General features: G+C 36.8%; 1 protein-coding gene across 1 annotated transcript in view; it reads left to right on the plus strand.

Moving 5' to 3' along the window:
* Positions 1-14,513, plus strand: part of CFI (complement factor I) — a 204,159-nt gene that overhangs the window by 130,224 nt on the left and 59,422 nt on the right. Inside the window, exons 7-10 of the mRNA XM_053703548.1 lie at positions 733-762; positions 7,583-7,612; positions 8,547-8,582; positions 12,489-12,589. Of these exons, the coding sequence (XP_053559523.1) occupies positions 733-762; positions 7,583-7,612; positions 8,547-8,582; positions 12,489-12,589 (197 nt within the window). The remainder of the gene's footprint in view (positions 1-732; positions 763-7,582; positions 7,613-8,546; positions 8,583-12,488; positions 12,590-14,513) is intronic.

Raw genomic sequence — 14,513 nt, forward strand, 5'->3', positions numbered from 1 at the left:
ATTAGCAGCTCTAGCAACATTATAATGTCCAGATTGTTTAGCCGTAATAAGTTCATTATTAGCTTTGTCACTATGAATTACTTAATTATGTCTTCAGTGACCGTAAACACCTTATAATTGCAATTAATTTCTGTTGTGTTGCTATAAAATAACAACCATGGGGCAAATTTATTATAGTGCAAGCGGACAAACTCCCAAGTTTTAACATTTTTAAAGTAAATTAAGATCTTTTTCCTGCAATTATATTTTAAATAGCCAAACTCCATCTACCATTTGCCTTATTTGGAGGAGCCAATCTGGGCTTTAGTCAGCAGACTACCAGGCTAGCTACGGTCATAATGTTAGTATTAAATGCATTTAATTGCAGTTGTTATCAGTTAAAGCCAATTAGGGATATATATGTAGCAGAGTTAGCCTTGATATGTCAGCAGGTTGCATTTCAAGTTCTGAGTATTAGAAATTGCTAAATTTTCAGAACTAAATTACATGAAGGGGGAGGGAATAAATAATAACATTAAATTGCAAAGTAGTTTAATTATGCATAACTAAACATTTAAGCATTGGTATACTACCTCTTAATGGCTCCTGAACATTGGACTTGGAAACCCTTGATCTCTTGAAACTACCACTGAGAAATGGTATGACAACATTTAACGAATATTCACTACTTGAGGTATAAATAACATTGCAATAAGCAGATTTAAAATAAGTTCTCTCTGTCTTATTTTCTAGTGCCAATATCAGAAAACACCAAGCAGCAAGGTAAGTCATTTAATACTCATGAAAACTTTATATAATAAAATAGAAAATGTATTTTTCTTAATGTAGCCTTTCACAAGGGGAACTTTATTAAAGCATAATATTATTTACAAGAAAAGTGTTTTTATAGGTGGTATAAATGCTTTATTAAAATATTCCTTCCATTGGTCACAATATTGAAAAGTCATAATAAATAATAAGCAATTGCACAAAAAAAATAATGAATATTGATACATTATTCAGCTGTGGCAAGATGTAGGGTCTAGTGAGACGCTAATAACTAGTATCTCCAGTGGAAGCTTGTCCATTTGGTTCCCTTGACCAAATAACCACTTTGGAAGGTGACAAGGCATTTGGAGTTACCCCCCCCCCCCCCCCCCCCCCCCCGGCTATCCAATATGAATTAGCAATAGCACTAGCATTGGCAAGTCTGCCTGGCTTCCAGACTGTAGCAGCCATATTTCTCAAGATGGCGGCACGTGCACAACGCTAGGCTCTGTGTCTAGCAAATCCCAATACACAGGTTGCTACTTTGCTGGTTATTTTAAGCCTGCTAACTGTGATCAGTACCGCACATATCAGGTACAGCAGGCTGGAACTTTTGGATATTAAAATTCAATATTCGCAAACTTTTTCTACTAACCTCCGGAACATCTATGTGCCTGTCAGTTTGCCGTGGACTGCTGGGGAGCCTCCGGTGTCTGCATTGTCCGGGCGAGGAGTGAGCAGACGGTGGAGGCATCGTAAACAGAGGCGTGGCAAGCATGGAGGCATCCACAATAGACTGTCAGCGCCCCCCATCGGGTCCCCTTGCCCAGTATTGTTCTCGCCAATGTGAGATCCCTCACTAACAAGATTGATGAACTAAAATTAAGGATGTATGCATGTAAAAACATCAGAGACAGTAACATATTACTTTTCACAGAAACATGGTTAAATGATGATATCCCAAACAATGTTATTAAACTTGAGGGTTACGATATCTTCAGAGCAGACAGGAGTAGCATTGAATCTGGAAAGTCCAAAGGTGGTGGGCTATGCATTTATATAAATCACCACTGGTGCACTAATTCTACAATCATTGAAAGCTACTGTTCTGTTAATTCAGAATATTTGATGCTAAAGTGCATGCCCTTTTATTTACCTAGGGAATTCACTTCTGTTATTGTTATGGCAGCATATATTCCACCTGATGCTAATGCAAAGATTGCAATGAAAGAACTACAAAAATCGATAAATAAGCAACAAATTGCTCAACCAGACGGAGCCTACATTGTAGCAGGAGATTTTAATCACTCTAATTTAAAAACTGTGTTACCAACATTTTATCAAAATGTTACCTGTGCTACAAGAGAGAATAAAATATTAGATCACGTTTATACAAATATTGTTGATGCCCATAAAGCACTACTTCTTCCACATTTGGGCAAATCTGATCACCTTGGACTGTTTTTATACCCCAGGTATTCTCCTCTAATTAAAAGTGAAAAATCTTCTGTAAGAATAGTTTAAGTCTGGCTGGAGGATGCGACCCAAAAACTCCAAGCACAGTTTCAATCTACTGACTGGACTACATTTGCTGTAAGAGATAAGAGTGACTCTCAAGTTGATCTAGACTTGTATGCATCATCTGTCTTAGATCATATTCGCTATTGTATCAGCAAGGAAACCACCTATAAGAGGATCAAAACCTTTCCTAACCAAAAACCTTGGATGAACAAAGAGGTCCGCCTCTTATTGCAAGCCCGTAACATTGCATTTAGAACTGGTAATGCTGAGGCTTATAGCTTGGCACGATCCAATTTAAAGAAAGGAATAAAAAGAGCTAAATTTGACTTGAAAACACGCATAGAAGAGCACTTTAATAACAACTCTGATTCTAGAAGAATGTGGCGAGGTATACAGTCCATTACTGACTATAAAACCACAAGCACAGTCCCCACAATTAATGATGCTTCCTTTCCGGATGATCGTGAGAACAAAGAATCAATTACTAAACTTATGCATCCACCAGATGAATTGCCTCTGAGTTTTTCCGTTGCTGAAGTGTATCGGGTCCTCTCTAAGGTTGATGTACATAAAGCAGCCGGTCCTGATGATATTCCTGGACATGTGTTAAGATCCTGTGCTGGAGTATTGGCTACAGTAATTGCTGATATTTTTAATCTGTCTCTGGCTCAAACAACCGTTCCTATATGCTTTAAGGAAACCATCATCATTCCTGTGCCTAAACAATCGGCAGCAGTCTGTTTTAATGACTTTCGCCCCATTGCACTTACTTCAGCCTTTATGAAATGTTTCGAGAGGCTGGTCATGGCCTATTTTAAAACTTGCCTACCACCTGCATTGGATCCTAACCAATATGCGTATCGCCAAAATAGGTCAACAGAAGATGCTATCTCGTCAGCTCTGCATTTTGCCCTCACTCATTTAGATCACAATAACACCTATGTTAGAATGTTGTTTATTGATTTTAGTTCGGCATTTAACACAGTTGTTCCTACTAAGCTGGTTGCCAAACTCCATGATCTTGGCATTAATACTTTATTATGCAACTGGATCCTGGACTTCTTGACAAATAGACCGCAATCGGTAAAAAATTGGTAATCACATCTCATCTACTCTGACCCTTATTACTGGTGTTCCACAAGGGTGTGTATTGAGTCCACTGCTATACTCTCTTTTCACTCATGACTGTTTGCCTAAGTATGAATCCAATAGTATCATCAAGTTTGCTGATGACACTGTGATAGGCCAGATCAGTAGCAACGATGAATCAGCTTATAGAGAAGAAATAAGGCATCTGGCTACTTGGTGTGCTGAGAATAACCTGGACCTAAATACCAAAAAAACTAAAGAAATGATTATTGATTTTAGGAAATCCAATCAATGTTTACATTTGCCCATTTATATAAATGGAACTGAGGTTGAACGTGTATCAAGTTTCAAGTTTCTGGGCACATACATCTCTGAGGATTTGACTTGGTCTTTGAATACCTCAACTTTAGTGAAAAAAGCACAACAACGTCTCTATTTTTTAAGATCACTGAAAAAAGTTAATTTATCTACTCAGATTTTAATTAATTTTTATCGTTGTACTATTGAGAGTATTCTCACTAACTGTATCACAGTATGGTATGGAAACTGTACTAATTCTGATCGCAAAGCTCTGCAACGGGTAGTTAAAACCGCCCAGTATATTATTGGTCATCAGTTACCTTCCATCGAAGATCTTCAAAGCGGACGTAGCCTTTTAAAGGCCTATCAAATTATTCATGATCCCTTTCATGTTAGCAACAGACTATTTGCCCTTTTACCATCTGGGAGACGTTACAGAAGTTTAAAATGAAAAACTGCTAGGTTTCGGAATAGTTTCTTTCCAAGAGCCATTACCCTGCTAAATAATAACTTTTAAAAATCTCTCTTATGCTCATAGTTTTTTTTAACTTTTTATCTTTTTATCCTTCTTATGATTAGATTTTTTTTATTTTATAATGAAGAAAGTGCTAAATTAATGGTTTTAATTTAATCTATTGATTATCCTGTTAATGGTCCTTTTTCACTTCACTTTTTATTCACATAACACATATAATATAAAATACACATGTGATTTATATAAAACACTCACGATTCACATTATATACATAATGCAAATATACACATATGTGTGCAAGATGACCAATTTTTTATATTGTATTTTTTTTACACATATATATACTCCTTTGTATGGAACTGATTTTTTCGCACTTGCACTTTATTACACTTGCATTGTATTTATTTTTGTGGCATAGAAATTTTTTGCACAAGTCACTTGAATTTTTGTTATCTATTAGTCTTACCATTTTAGTGCTATCTGTGTATGGGATTGGTTAGATTTTCAATTATAATTTTGTTGTCTCTGTTTTCTTACTTTGTACAATGACAATAAAACAAATCTAATCTAATCTAATCTAAAACAACAATCTTCTCCTATTCCTATTGAGTAGCCATTCCTGCAATATTATGCCATGCCCTACCCCAACTGTGCCTTCAGGCTTGTTGTGACAGGCTGACTATCCATTATAGTGCAGGAATGGCTTAGCTAAACCATACAGTTATAGAACTTAGTCTTTATTATGTCAAACTATATAACTATCTCAGTGATTTCCTTAACATATTCCCTAATACCTAAGGCTTTAGGAACAGATAAAGGGCAAGTACAGTAAAAGGGAGTAGTAGAGGAAGGTAAGTGTTAATGCACAATCATAGGGTGAATAAGGTATCATCCTCCTGTTCAAAAACACATTGGGTAAATATATTTATTATGATGGAAGTATGATCTCAGCCTCATGTTTAGGTTTAGTAGTGGCAGATACAGTAGTTTGTTCCATAAGTTTCCACATAGATATGTAGACCTCTTGACACATGGAACCCCAGAAAATATTATTTCTATGATTATTGCATGGGCACCCCAAAATAACAGTAGCAATGGCGCTTGTATTACATTATATTCCAAAGTCTCTCCACGAAAAAAGTCTTATTTCAGTTATAATAAACAGTCACAGAAGACACAGGCCCTCGTCCAAAAGGCTTTCTATCAGTTGCTCAAGTAGAGAAGGGTATAGTCTTAGATTAAGGTGGAACTGACTGTAACATAACAAATTTTATATATTATTTATTACATTCCCAGCAGTTTCAAAACCAATAAAGCATGCTAATTCATGTTAGATAGCCAGGGGGATATGCAACAGCTGCTCATTCTGAAAACACTGTGCACTTTCTTCCTTTTATGTGCACAGTTTTCCAGCGCATTCATGCTGAGCCTGTGTCATATACAGTCGTATGCAAAAGTTTAGCTACCCCTGACAATTTCCATGATTTTCATTTACAAATAATTGGGTGTTTGGATCAGCAATTTCATTTTGATCTATCAAATAACTGAAGGACACAGTAATATTTCAGTAGTGAAATGAGGTTTATTGGATTAACAAAAAATGTGCAATATGCATCCAAATGAAATTAGACAGGTGCATACATTTGGGCACCCTTGTCATTTTGTTGATTTGAATACCTGTAACTACCTAGCACTGAATAATTGGAACACACAATTGGTTTGGTGAGCCCATTAAGCCTTGAACTTCATAGACAGGTGTATCCAATTATGAGAAAAGGTATTTAAGGTGGCCAATTGCAAGTTGTTGTTCTCTTTGACTCTCCTCTGAAGAGTGGCAACATGGGGGCCTCAAAACAACTCTCAAATGACCTAAAATCAAAGATTGTTCAACATTATGGTTTAGGGGAAGGCTACAAAAAACTATCAAAGAGATTTAAGCTGTCAGTGTCCACTGTGAGGAAATGGAAGACCACAGGCACAGTTCTTGTTAAGGCCAGAAGTGGCAGGCCAAGTAAAATATCGGAAAGGCAAAGGATGGTGAGAACGGTCAAAAACAGACCACCTCCAAAGACCTACAACATCATCTTGCTGCAGATGGTGTCACTGTGCATCGTTCAACAATTCAGCGCACTTTGCACAAGGAGAAGCTGTATGGGAGAGTTAAGTGGAAGAAGCTTTTTCTGCACACACGCCACAAACGGAGTCACTTGAGGTATGCAAATATTTTGGAAGAAGCTGCTGTAGACTGATCAAACAAAGATTTAGTTATTTGGTCATAACAAGGGACGCTATTCATGGCGGCAAAAGAACACAGCGTTCCAAGACAAACACTTGCTACCCACAGTAAAATGTGGTAGATGTTCCATCATGCTGTGGGGCTGTGTGGCCAGTTCTAGTACTGGGAATCTTGTTAAAGTTGAGGGTCGCATGGATTCCACTCAATATCAGCAGATACATGAGAATAACGTTGAGGAATCAGTCACAAAGCTGAAGTTACGCAGGGGCTGGATATTTCAACAAGACAACGACCCAAAACACTGCTCAAAATCTACTCTGGCATTTATGCAGAGGAACAAGTACAATGTTCTGGAATAGCCATTACAGTCCCCAGACCTGAATATCATTGAAAATCTGTGGGGTGATTTGAAGCGGGCTGTCCATGCTCGGCAACCATAAAACCTAACTGAACTGGAGATGTTTTGCAAGGAGGAATGGTCCAAAATACCTTCATCCAGAATCCAGACACTCATTACAGGCTATAGGAAGCGTCTAGAGGCTGTTATTTCTGCGAAAGGAAGCTCTACTAAATATTGATGCAATATTTCTGTTGGGGTGCCCAAATGTATGCACCTGTCTAATTTTGTTTTGATGCCTATTGCACATTTTCTGTTAATCCAATAAACCTCATTTCACTACTGAAATATTACTGTGTACTTCAGTTATTTGATAGATCAAAATGAAATTGCTGATCCAAACACCCAATTATTTATAAATGAAAATCATGGAAATTGTCAGGGGTGCCTAAACTTTTGCATATGACTGTATGTGCAAGTATTTTATTGATCTAACAGTATTGAGTGGGCCTTTAAGAGATGGTTAAAACTACATGGTTTATTATTTTTTTTCTAAACCATTTTTCAAAGTGCCTTTACCACTGTGATGTGACCACTATGCTACAAACCAAACACTAATACCGGTAGATGACATTTTAAAGATCCATACATTCAGTAAACCTGGCAGCTACATAAACTTCAGCTCTAATTTCATTATGCCAGTTTACTCTTTGGAATCTAATTCAACTTAAAAAAAAGTAAATGAGAAAATAAATAAATCATTAAATAGCATTTGTTGAACAATTGAAAACAAATTATTAGTGGGAAACATTTTACTGAGCAGTTTGAATATTGAACTACTGATTTATTTTTCTCCTACTTTGTTCAAATTTTATAGAGAAACACAATGACCAGAATCCAGTACATGGTGAGTCTTTATTTGCTTATCTTTTTATATACAAAATAAATAATAAAACACAGAGGCCACAGGCAGTGGTGTACAGAATGGGGACTGGTTAGGAAAGCATGCTTATCAAAGTTTTAAGGGCACTTCTTAAAGGGTCAGTCTACACCAACATTTGTATTGTTTAAAATGATAGATAGTCCCTTTATTACCCATTCCCAACGTTTTGCATGTGCAACCTTCTTCTGTAATTAACTCCAAAATAGTGACACATTCCTCACTACCCATTCAGTACACCTGCCCATGCTACTCTCATAGCTTTATTTCCCACCATCACCATAAAGTCATTTTATTCAGTACAGGAACATCCTTTATTAAATGGGGAAAACATGTAGGAAATGAAAATTATTGTTCACATATTCTAATTCTGTCTGCATGCATTTACACAGTGAATGGCACATTCATCTAAATGTATATTTGTTTGTAGTAAAAAAAAGAATAGTTTGAAACCTCTTAAAACTCAAAAAACTGGGTATACAAGAATAAATTACTAAATAAAGTAGGTGAGATTGTTTAAAAGGACATTGGTCTAACTAACCAAAAAAAGTAACTCCTCTTAACTTACTAGCACTTAACAAAAATATGAGTAGAAATAGACATAACTTTAAAATTTGACAGAAACTAAATATACTACTCATTTGAAAATCAGACTAAGTGCTATTGCATTGTATTTCTATTATTCATTTGTTGATTATGCAAATCTACTGTATTTTCTGGTCCTTTAATTTTGACTTTACTGTCCATCTAAAGATTATTAAAAGAAAAAATATTTTAGTGAATTAACTTTTTCTTTCAAGCAGTAAGGATGTTGTAAAGAGTAGCTATAATTATTAAGAATTAATGTTGGTCAGGTTCCCTTCAGATTTTATTTTTTGCTTTTTACTTTTTTTTCATGCAGAACAAGAAGATGCGGTGAATTTTGACATGAATAAAGGTAATTAATTGATTGCTGTGTTCTGGGTTATTTATGTGTGCAATATATGGTGTAATTTATATTGCAACCTACTGTATATTTAAATTTTACTAGGCTTTACACACAAACACATGCTGGTATAGTAACAGCCATATTAAAATGCTCAAACGATTCTCCTAAACGGCATTGAAATTAACTAATGTAATTCAGAGCATCAGATACATTAAATAGTAAAAACATTTGTTAAAAGTTAACTTTTGTTGTCCAAATGCACAAAAAGCATGAAATAATTAGGTTTATGTGCTCACTCAACTACTGAAAATCTATAGAAAGCTTCTCATACTGCCAAATATACATTATATAGTCTAAGCTATGTGTTGCTTGGTTAGGTAATACCTCCCAACATTTCAAAAGAGGGACAGCCCCCCGTGGCAAAAGTGTGATATGTGCTAAGCAGGAGCAGTGATGGGGCTTAAAAAAATCCTAAGGCTAAAGTAATATAAATACAATTCTAAATAAAGTCATATTGTTTAATACTCTTAGGCAGCAAATCAAACTCCAGCTCAAACCACTGGTATAGCTATGTGAGCTCTGTGTTTATTTAGCCCTCAAATACACAGAAACACCCACTACATAGCATACACTTACACATGCAGATACACACACACACTACATAGCATACACTTATACATGCAGATACACACACACACTAGATAGCATACACTTATACATGCAGATACACACACACACTACATAGCATACACTTATACATGCAGATACACACACACACACACTACATAGCATACACTTACACATGCAGATACACACACACACTACATAGCATAAACATATATGCAGATACACACACACACTACATAGCATACACTTATACATACAGATACACACACACTATATAACATACACTTATACATGCAGATACACACACACTACATAACATACACTTATACATGCAGATACACACACACTACATAGCATACACTTATACATGCAGATACACACACACACTACATAGCATACACTTATATATGCAGATACACACACACTACATTGCATACACTTACACATGCAGATACACACACACTACATAGCATACACTTATACATGCAAATACACACTACATAGCATACACTTATACATGCAGATAGACACACACACACTACATAGCTTACACTTATACATGCAGATACACACACACACACAGTACATTGCATACACTTACACATGCAGATACACACACACACTACATAGCATACACTTATACATGCAGATACACACACACACTACATTGCATACAATTATACATGCAGATACACACACACACTACATAGCATACACTTATACATGCAGACACACACACACTACATAGCTTACACTTATACATGCAGATACACACACACACACACACACTATATAGCTTACACTTATACATGCAGATACACACACACTACATAGCATACCCTTATACATGCAGATACACACACACACACACACACTATATAGCATACACTTATACATGCAGATTCACACACACACACACTACATAGCTTACACTTATACATGCAGATACACACACACAATACATAGCTTACACTTATACATGCAGATATACACACACACACTACATAGCATACACTTATACATGCAGATACACACACACACTACTTAACATACACTTATACATGCAGATACACACACACACACACTACATAGCATACACTTATACATACAGATACATACACACTACATAGCATACACTTATACATACAGATACACACACACTACATAGCTTACACTTATACATGCAGATACACACACACACACTACATAGCTTACACTTATACATGTAGATATACACACACACACTACATAGCATACACTTATACATGCAGATACACACACTACATAACATACACTTATACATGCAGATACACACACACACACTACATAGCATACACTTATACATACAGATACATACACACTACATAGCATACACTTATACATGCAGATACACACACACACTACATAGCATACAATTTTACATGCAGATACACACACACACTACATAGCATACACTTATACATGCAGCTACACACAGACACACACACTACATAGCATACAATTATACATGCAGACACACACACACTACATAGCATACAATTTTACATGCAGATACACACACACTACATAGCATATACTTATATATGCAGATACACACACACTACATAGCATACAATTATACATGCAGATACACACACACACTACATAGCATACACTTATACATGCAGATACACACACACTACATAGCATACACTTATACATGCAGATACACACACACTACATAGCATACACTTATACATGCAGATACACACACACTACATAGTTTACACTTATACATGCAGATAAATGCATGGGGAAATGCCTGACAGATGGCAAGCAACCCGGGACTGACCCCTAAAACTGGGACTGTCCCAGGAAAATCGGGACAGTTGGGGGGTATATGTGTGGCACTTCACTTTATTATGAGCATGTCATCACATGTGTTTAAAAATGAAAAACTTTATTGAAATAGGGCAAAAATAATTTTCATTTAGTGGAACTCACAATCATGAAGCTTCTAACATATTTCCGACTCTACAGTCTTCTCAAAAGATGCATAATCCTGTTTCAAACATAGGGGTTGATTCCCATCCCCCAGTTTTGCATAACGGACACAGTTATATTAATACACTTTTTACCTCTGTAGTTACCTTGTATCTAAGCCTCTGCAGACTGCCCCCTTATTTCAGTTCTTTTGACAGACTTGCATTTTAGCCTGTCACTGCTGACTCCTAGGTAACTTCACGGGAGTGAGCACAATGTTATCTATTTGACACACATAAACTAACACCCTCTAGTTGTGAAAACAAATGTCAAAATGCATTCAGATAAGAGGCGGCCTTTAAGGGCTAAGAAATTAGCATATAAGCCTACCTAGGTTTAGCTTTTAACTAAGAATACCAAGAGAACAAAGTTGATAATAAAAGTAAATTGGAAAGTTGTTTAAAATGACATGCCTGTATCATGACATTTTATTTTTTAATAAACTGTCCCTTTAATAACTCCATTTCCCCACAACAGCACCATTAACAACTGATAATGACTGTTGATCACCAAAAAACAAATTGATATAGAAAAAATTCAACTGCTCTCCAGGCCTCCCAGCCACTTACACCATCTGACCAGGCGTCTGCTCATCCAGTATTCTCTCCCCTCCTGACAGTCTCCTTTCTCTCTGCCTGTCACAACTGTTGATATCTTGTACATATGCTTTCCTTGTGTTTTTACGTTAAATTGATGGTGATGACAAGGTCAGTACCATGCAGAATGTGGGCTGATATCTGATCCAAGATTTCTCTTATATGACAATTATATTATTGTTTGCATTGTGATTGTCCCAATGTCAAAATAGGTTTATTTGAAAACACATGACTGACTAGATTTGAATCAACCCTATATATAGCTGAATGGATTTACACTAATAATACAGGTGTGTACATAATCCTTAAATTAAAAAATGAAAACTACATAGCACACAGAGCCACAGACTGGAACACAGATACAGACACAGAGAGAAAATATACATCTCAATAATAAAAGTGTCTTATAATGCACCAATACACCCCATGATGTGCACAATCAAGTTAGACTAATAATACAGATGTAAGTCATCTTTAACCCCCCCCAAAAAAAATATACTATTAAGCACCTAGTGCCACAGACATATTAAGATAAACAAAATGGTCATTATTTATGTATAACTTATATACTTCAATTTAATCACATATTTTGAAGAAAACATTTTCTGTTGAGTGACTATACTCTGTGCATTAAAATTCACTAATATTTCTACTTGTTTTGTACATTAAGAGAGGAAGCTGTTAAGACAAAGTCTGCCTCGTTTAAGCTGTGGGGTTCCAAAAAGAGCTGCTCGCCAAAAGCGAATCATTGGAGGAACAAAGGCAGCAAAGGTAAAAATGCACCTGATTGGTGTTCATAATACTGTATCATCCCTGTGGCTTATTTTACTGATTCTTATATCTAGCACAAACACATAGACACATGTAGTGCGGTAGAATCTGTTGCAGTGACGTGCAGTGACGTCAGAGGCTGGTGAGGCAGTGGCTAGGATACGCCTTCATTCTTTAGATATCCTTTGTTGAAGAAATAGCAATGCACATGGGTGAGCCAATCACATGAGGTATTTATGTGCAGCCACCAATCAGCAGCTACTGAGCATATTTGGATATGATTTTCAACAAAGGACATCAAAAGAATGAAGAAAATTAAATATTAGATGTAAATTGGAAAGTTATTTAAATTTGTATATGGGTTTCATATGGGTTTCATGTCCCTTTAAATGGTGTCTTGGAAAACTGGTCAACTTAGTAAACATCTGATTTTAGTCTAAAAGGATTGTAACAGAAACTCTTGCCAGATAACACAATGCTTGCCCTGATTATGAGATCTAGAAATCCATGCCCATTAAAATATGTTTAAAACATACTTTTTACTTTAATGCTGCAAATTATGCTTATAGATTTATTCATTACATAAGGGATGAGAGTCAGAGGGGGAGGAAGAGAGACAGAGAGAGAGAAAGAGACCATGGGGGAGAACAACACATAAGGAGAGAGATGGATAGATAGAGAGAGACACACACACACACACAAGGGGGGGGGGGAGGACCAGTGCATTTTAAAGTAATAAAACAGCAGAGCTACAGAGAGTTCAGAAAATTAGTCTATAATTTAGTGTGAAGTACAGAGGCAAGCTGCTAAGTTACCAACAGATTCTGTTGGTGCTCTACAAGTAGCTGATAATAATAATGAAAAAATAATACATGGGCAGTCAGAGAAGAGAGTCCAGTTGGATGGTAAAAAGGAGATATTCACATGTTCATAAGCAAACACAGAAGCATTTTGTCATATTGCTTTACTTTCAGGAATGTCTCAAATAAAGCTACATAAATAATGGCACATCCATAGCTAAACAGTACTTAGGAATTTCTTGTTTTGTACCTGCAGTCTCTTAAAAAAACATTGAAACAATACCCCCTGGTCAGTGTAGTGTTGGAGGAATGGGACAAGACTGTACACACAGAAACACATATATCCACAGTTTTTTCCCGCTGACACCGGTCTATGGGAACCCAGAGATACCGATACAGACTCAGTTAGCACCTGCCCAGACACAGTTTGCCAACAATCGCGTTGGCGAATTTGTGGTTAATGGAAACATGAAAACAAGGGATGAGCTCTTGGCGGACGAGACCGCCATCGAGATCCCCTGGTTTGTGTACCTGCAGATAGGTCATTACATCACAACACATAAATACAAACGTTTGCTATTAAGAGACCAGACACTCTTTGAGGGACTTTGCATACAGTAAACAGTCCCCAGACATTTTATCTCAAAGGTTTATGGGCTTCTCTGCAAGGGAGATGACAGTTTACCAACATATGCTAGACAGTGGCAGACATAATTGGGAGCAGAGCTGGAATCGCAGGAGTGGCAGCGGATCTTCCGGGCCACCAAGACAGTGTCAGTGTCCGCGCGTATACAGGAGTCACAATACAAGATACTGAGCCGATGGTACCTTACGCCATCTCGCCTCAAAAAGATCTACCCTAATACATCGGATAAGTGCTGGAGGGGGTGCGGGGGGGTGGGATCCATGACCCACATCTGGTGGGACTGTCCTTTGCTGGAGGAGTACTGGAGGGAAGTGTGGGAGCACATTCCATTGACGCTGAATCTAGAGATATCAAAAACCATGGAAACGTTGCTGTTCCACTTTCCTAATAAGATTCCAGATCTGACTAAAAAAACACTACTGATGTTAATGTTGACAAGTGCTAAAAACTTGATCCCGGCCAGATGGAAAACAACTCA

The sequence above is a fragment of the Bombina bombina genome, chromosome 2, assembly GCF_027579735.1.
Source record: "Bombina bombina isolate aBomBom1 chromosome 2, aBomBom1.pri, whole genome shotgun sequence".
NCBI lineage: Eukaryota > Metazoa > Chordata > Amphibia > Anura > Bombinatoridae > Bombina > Bombina bombina.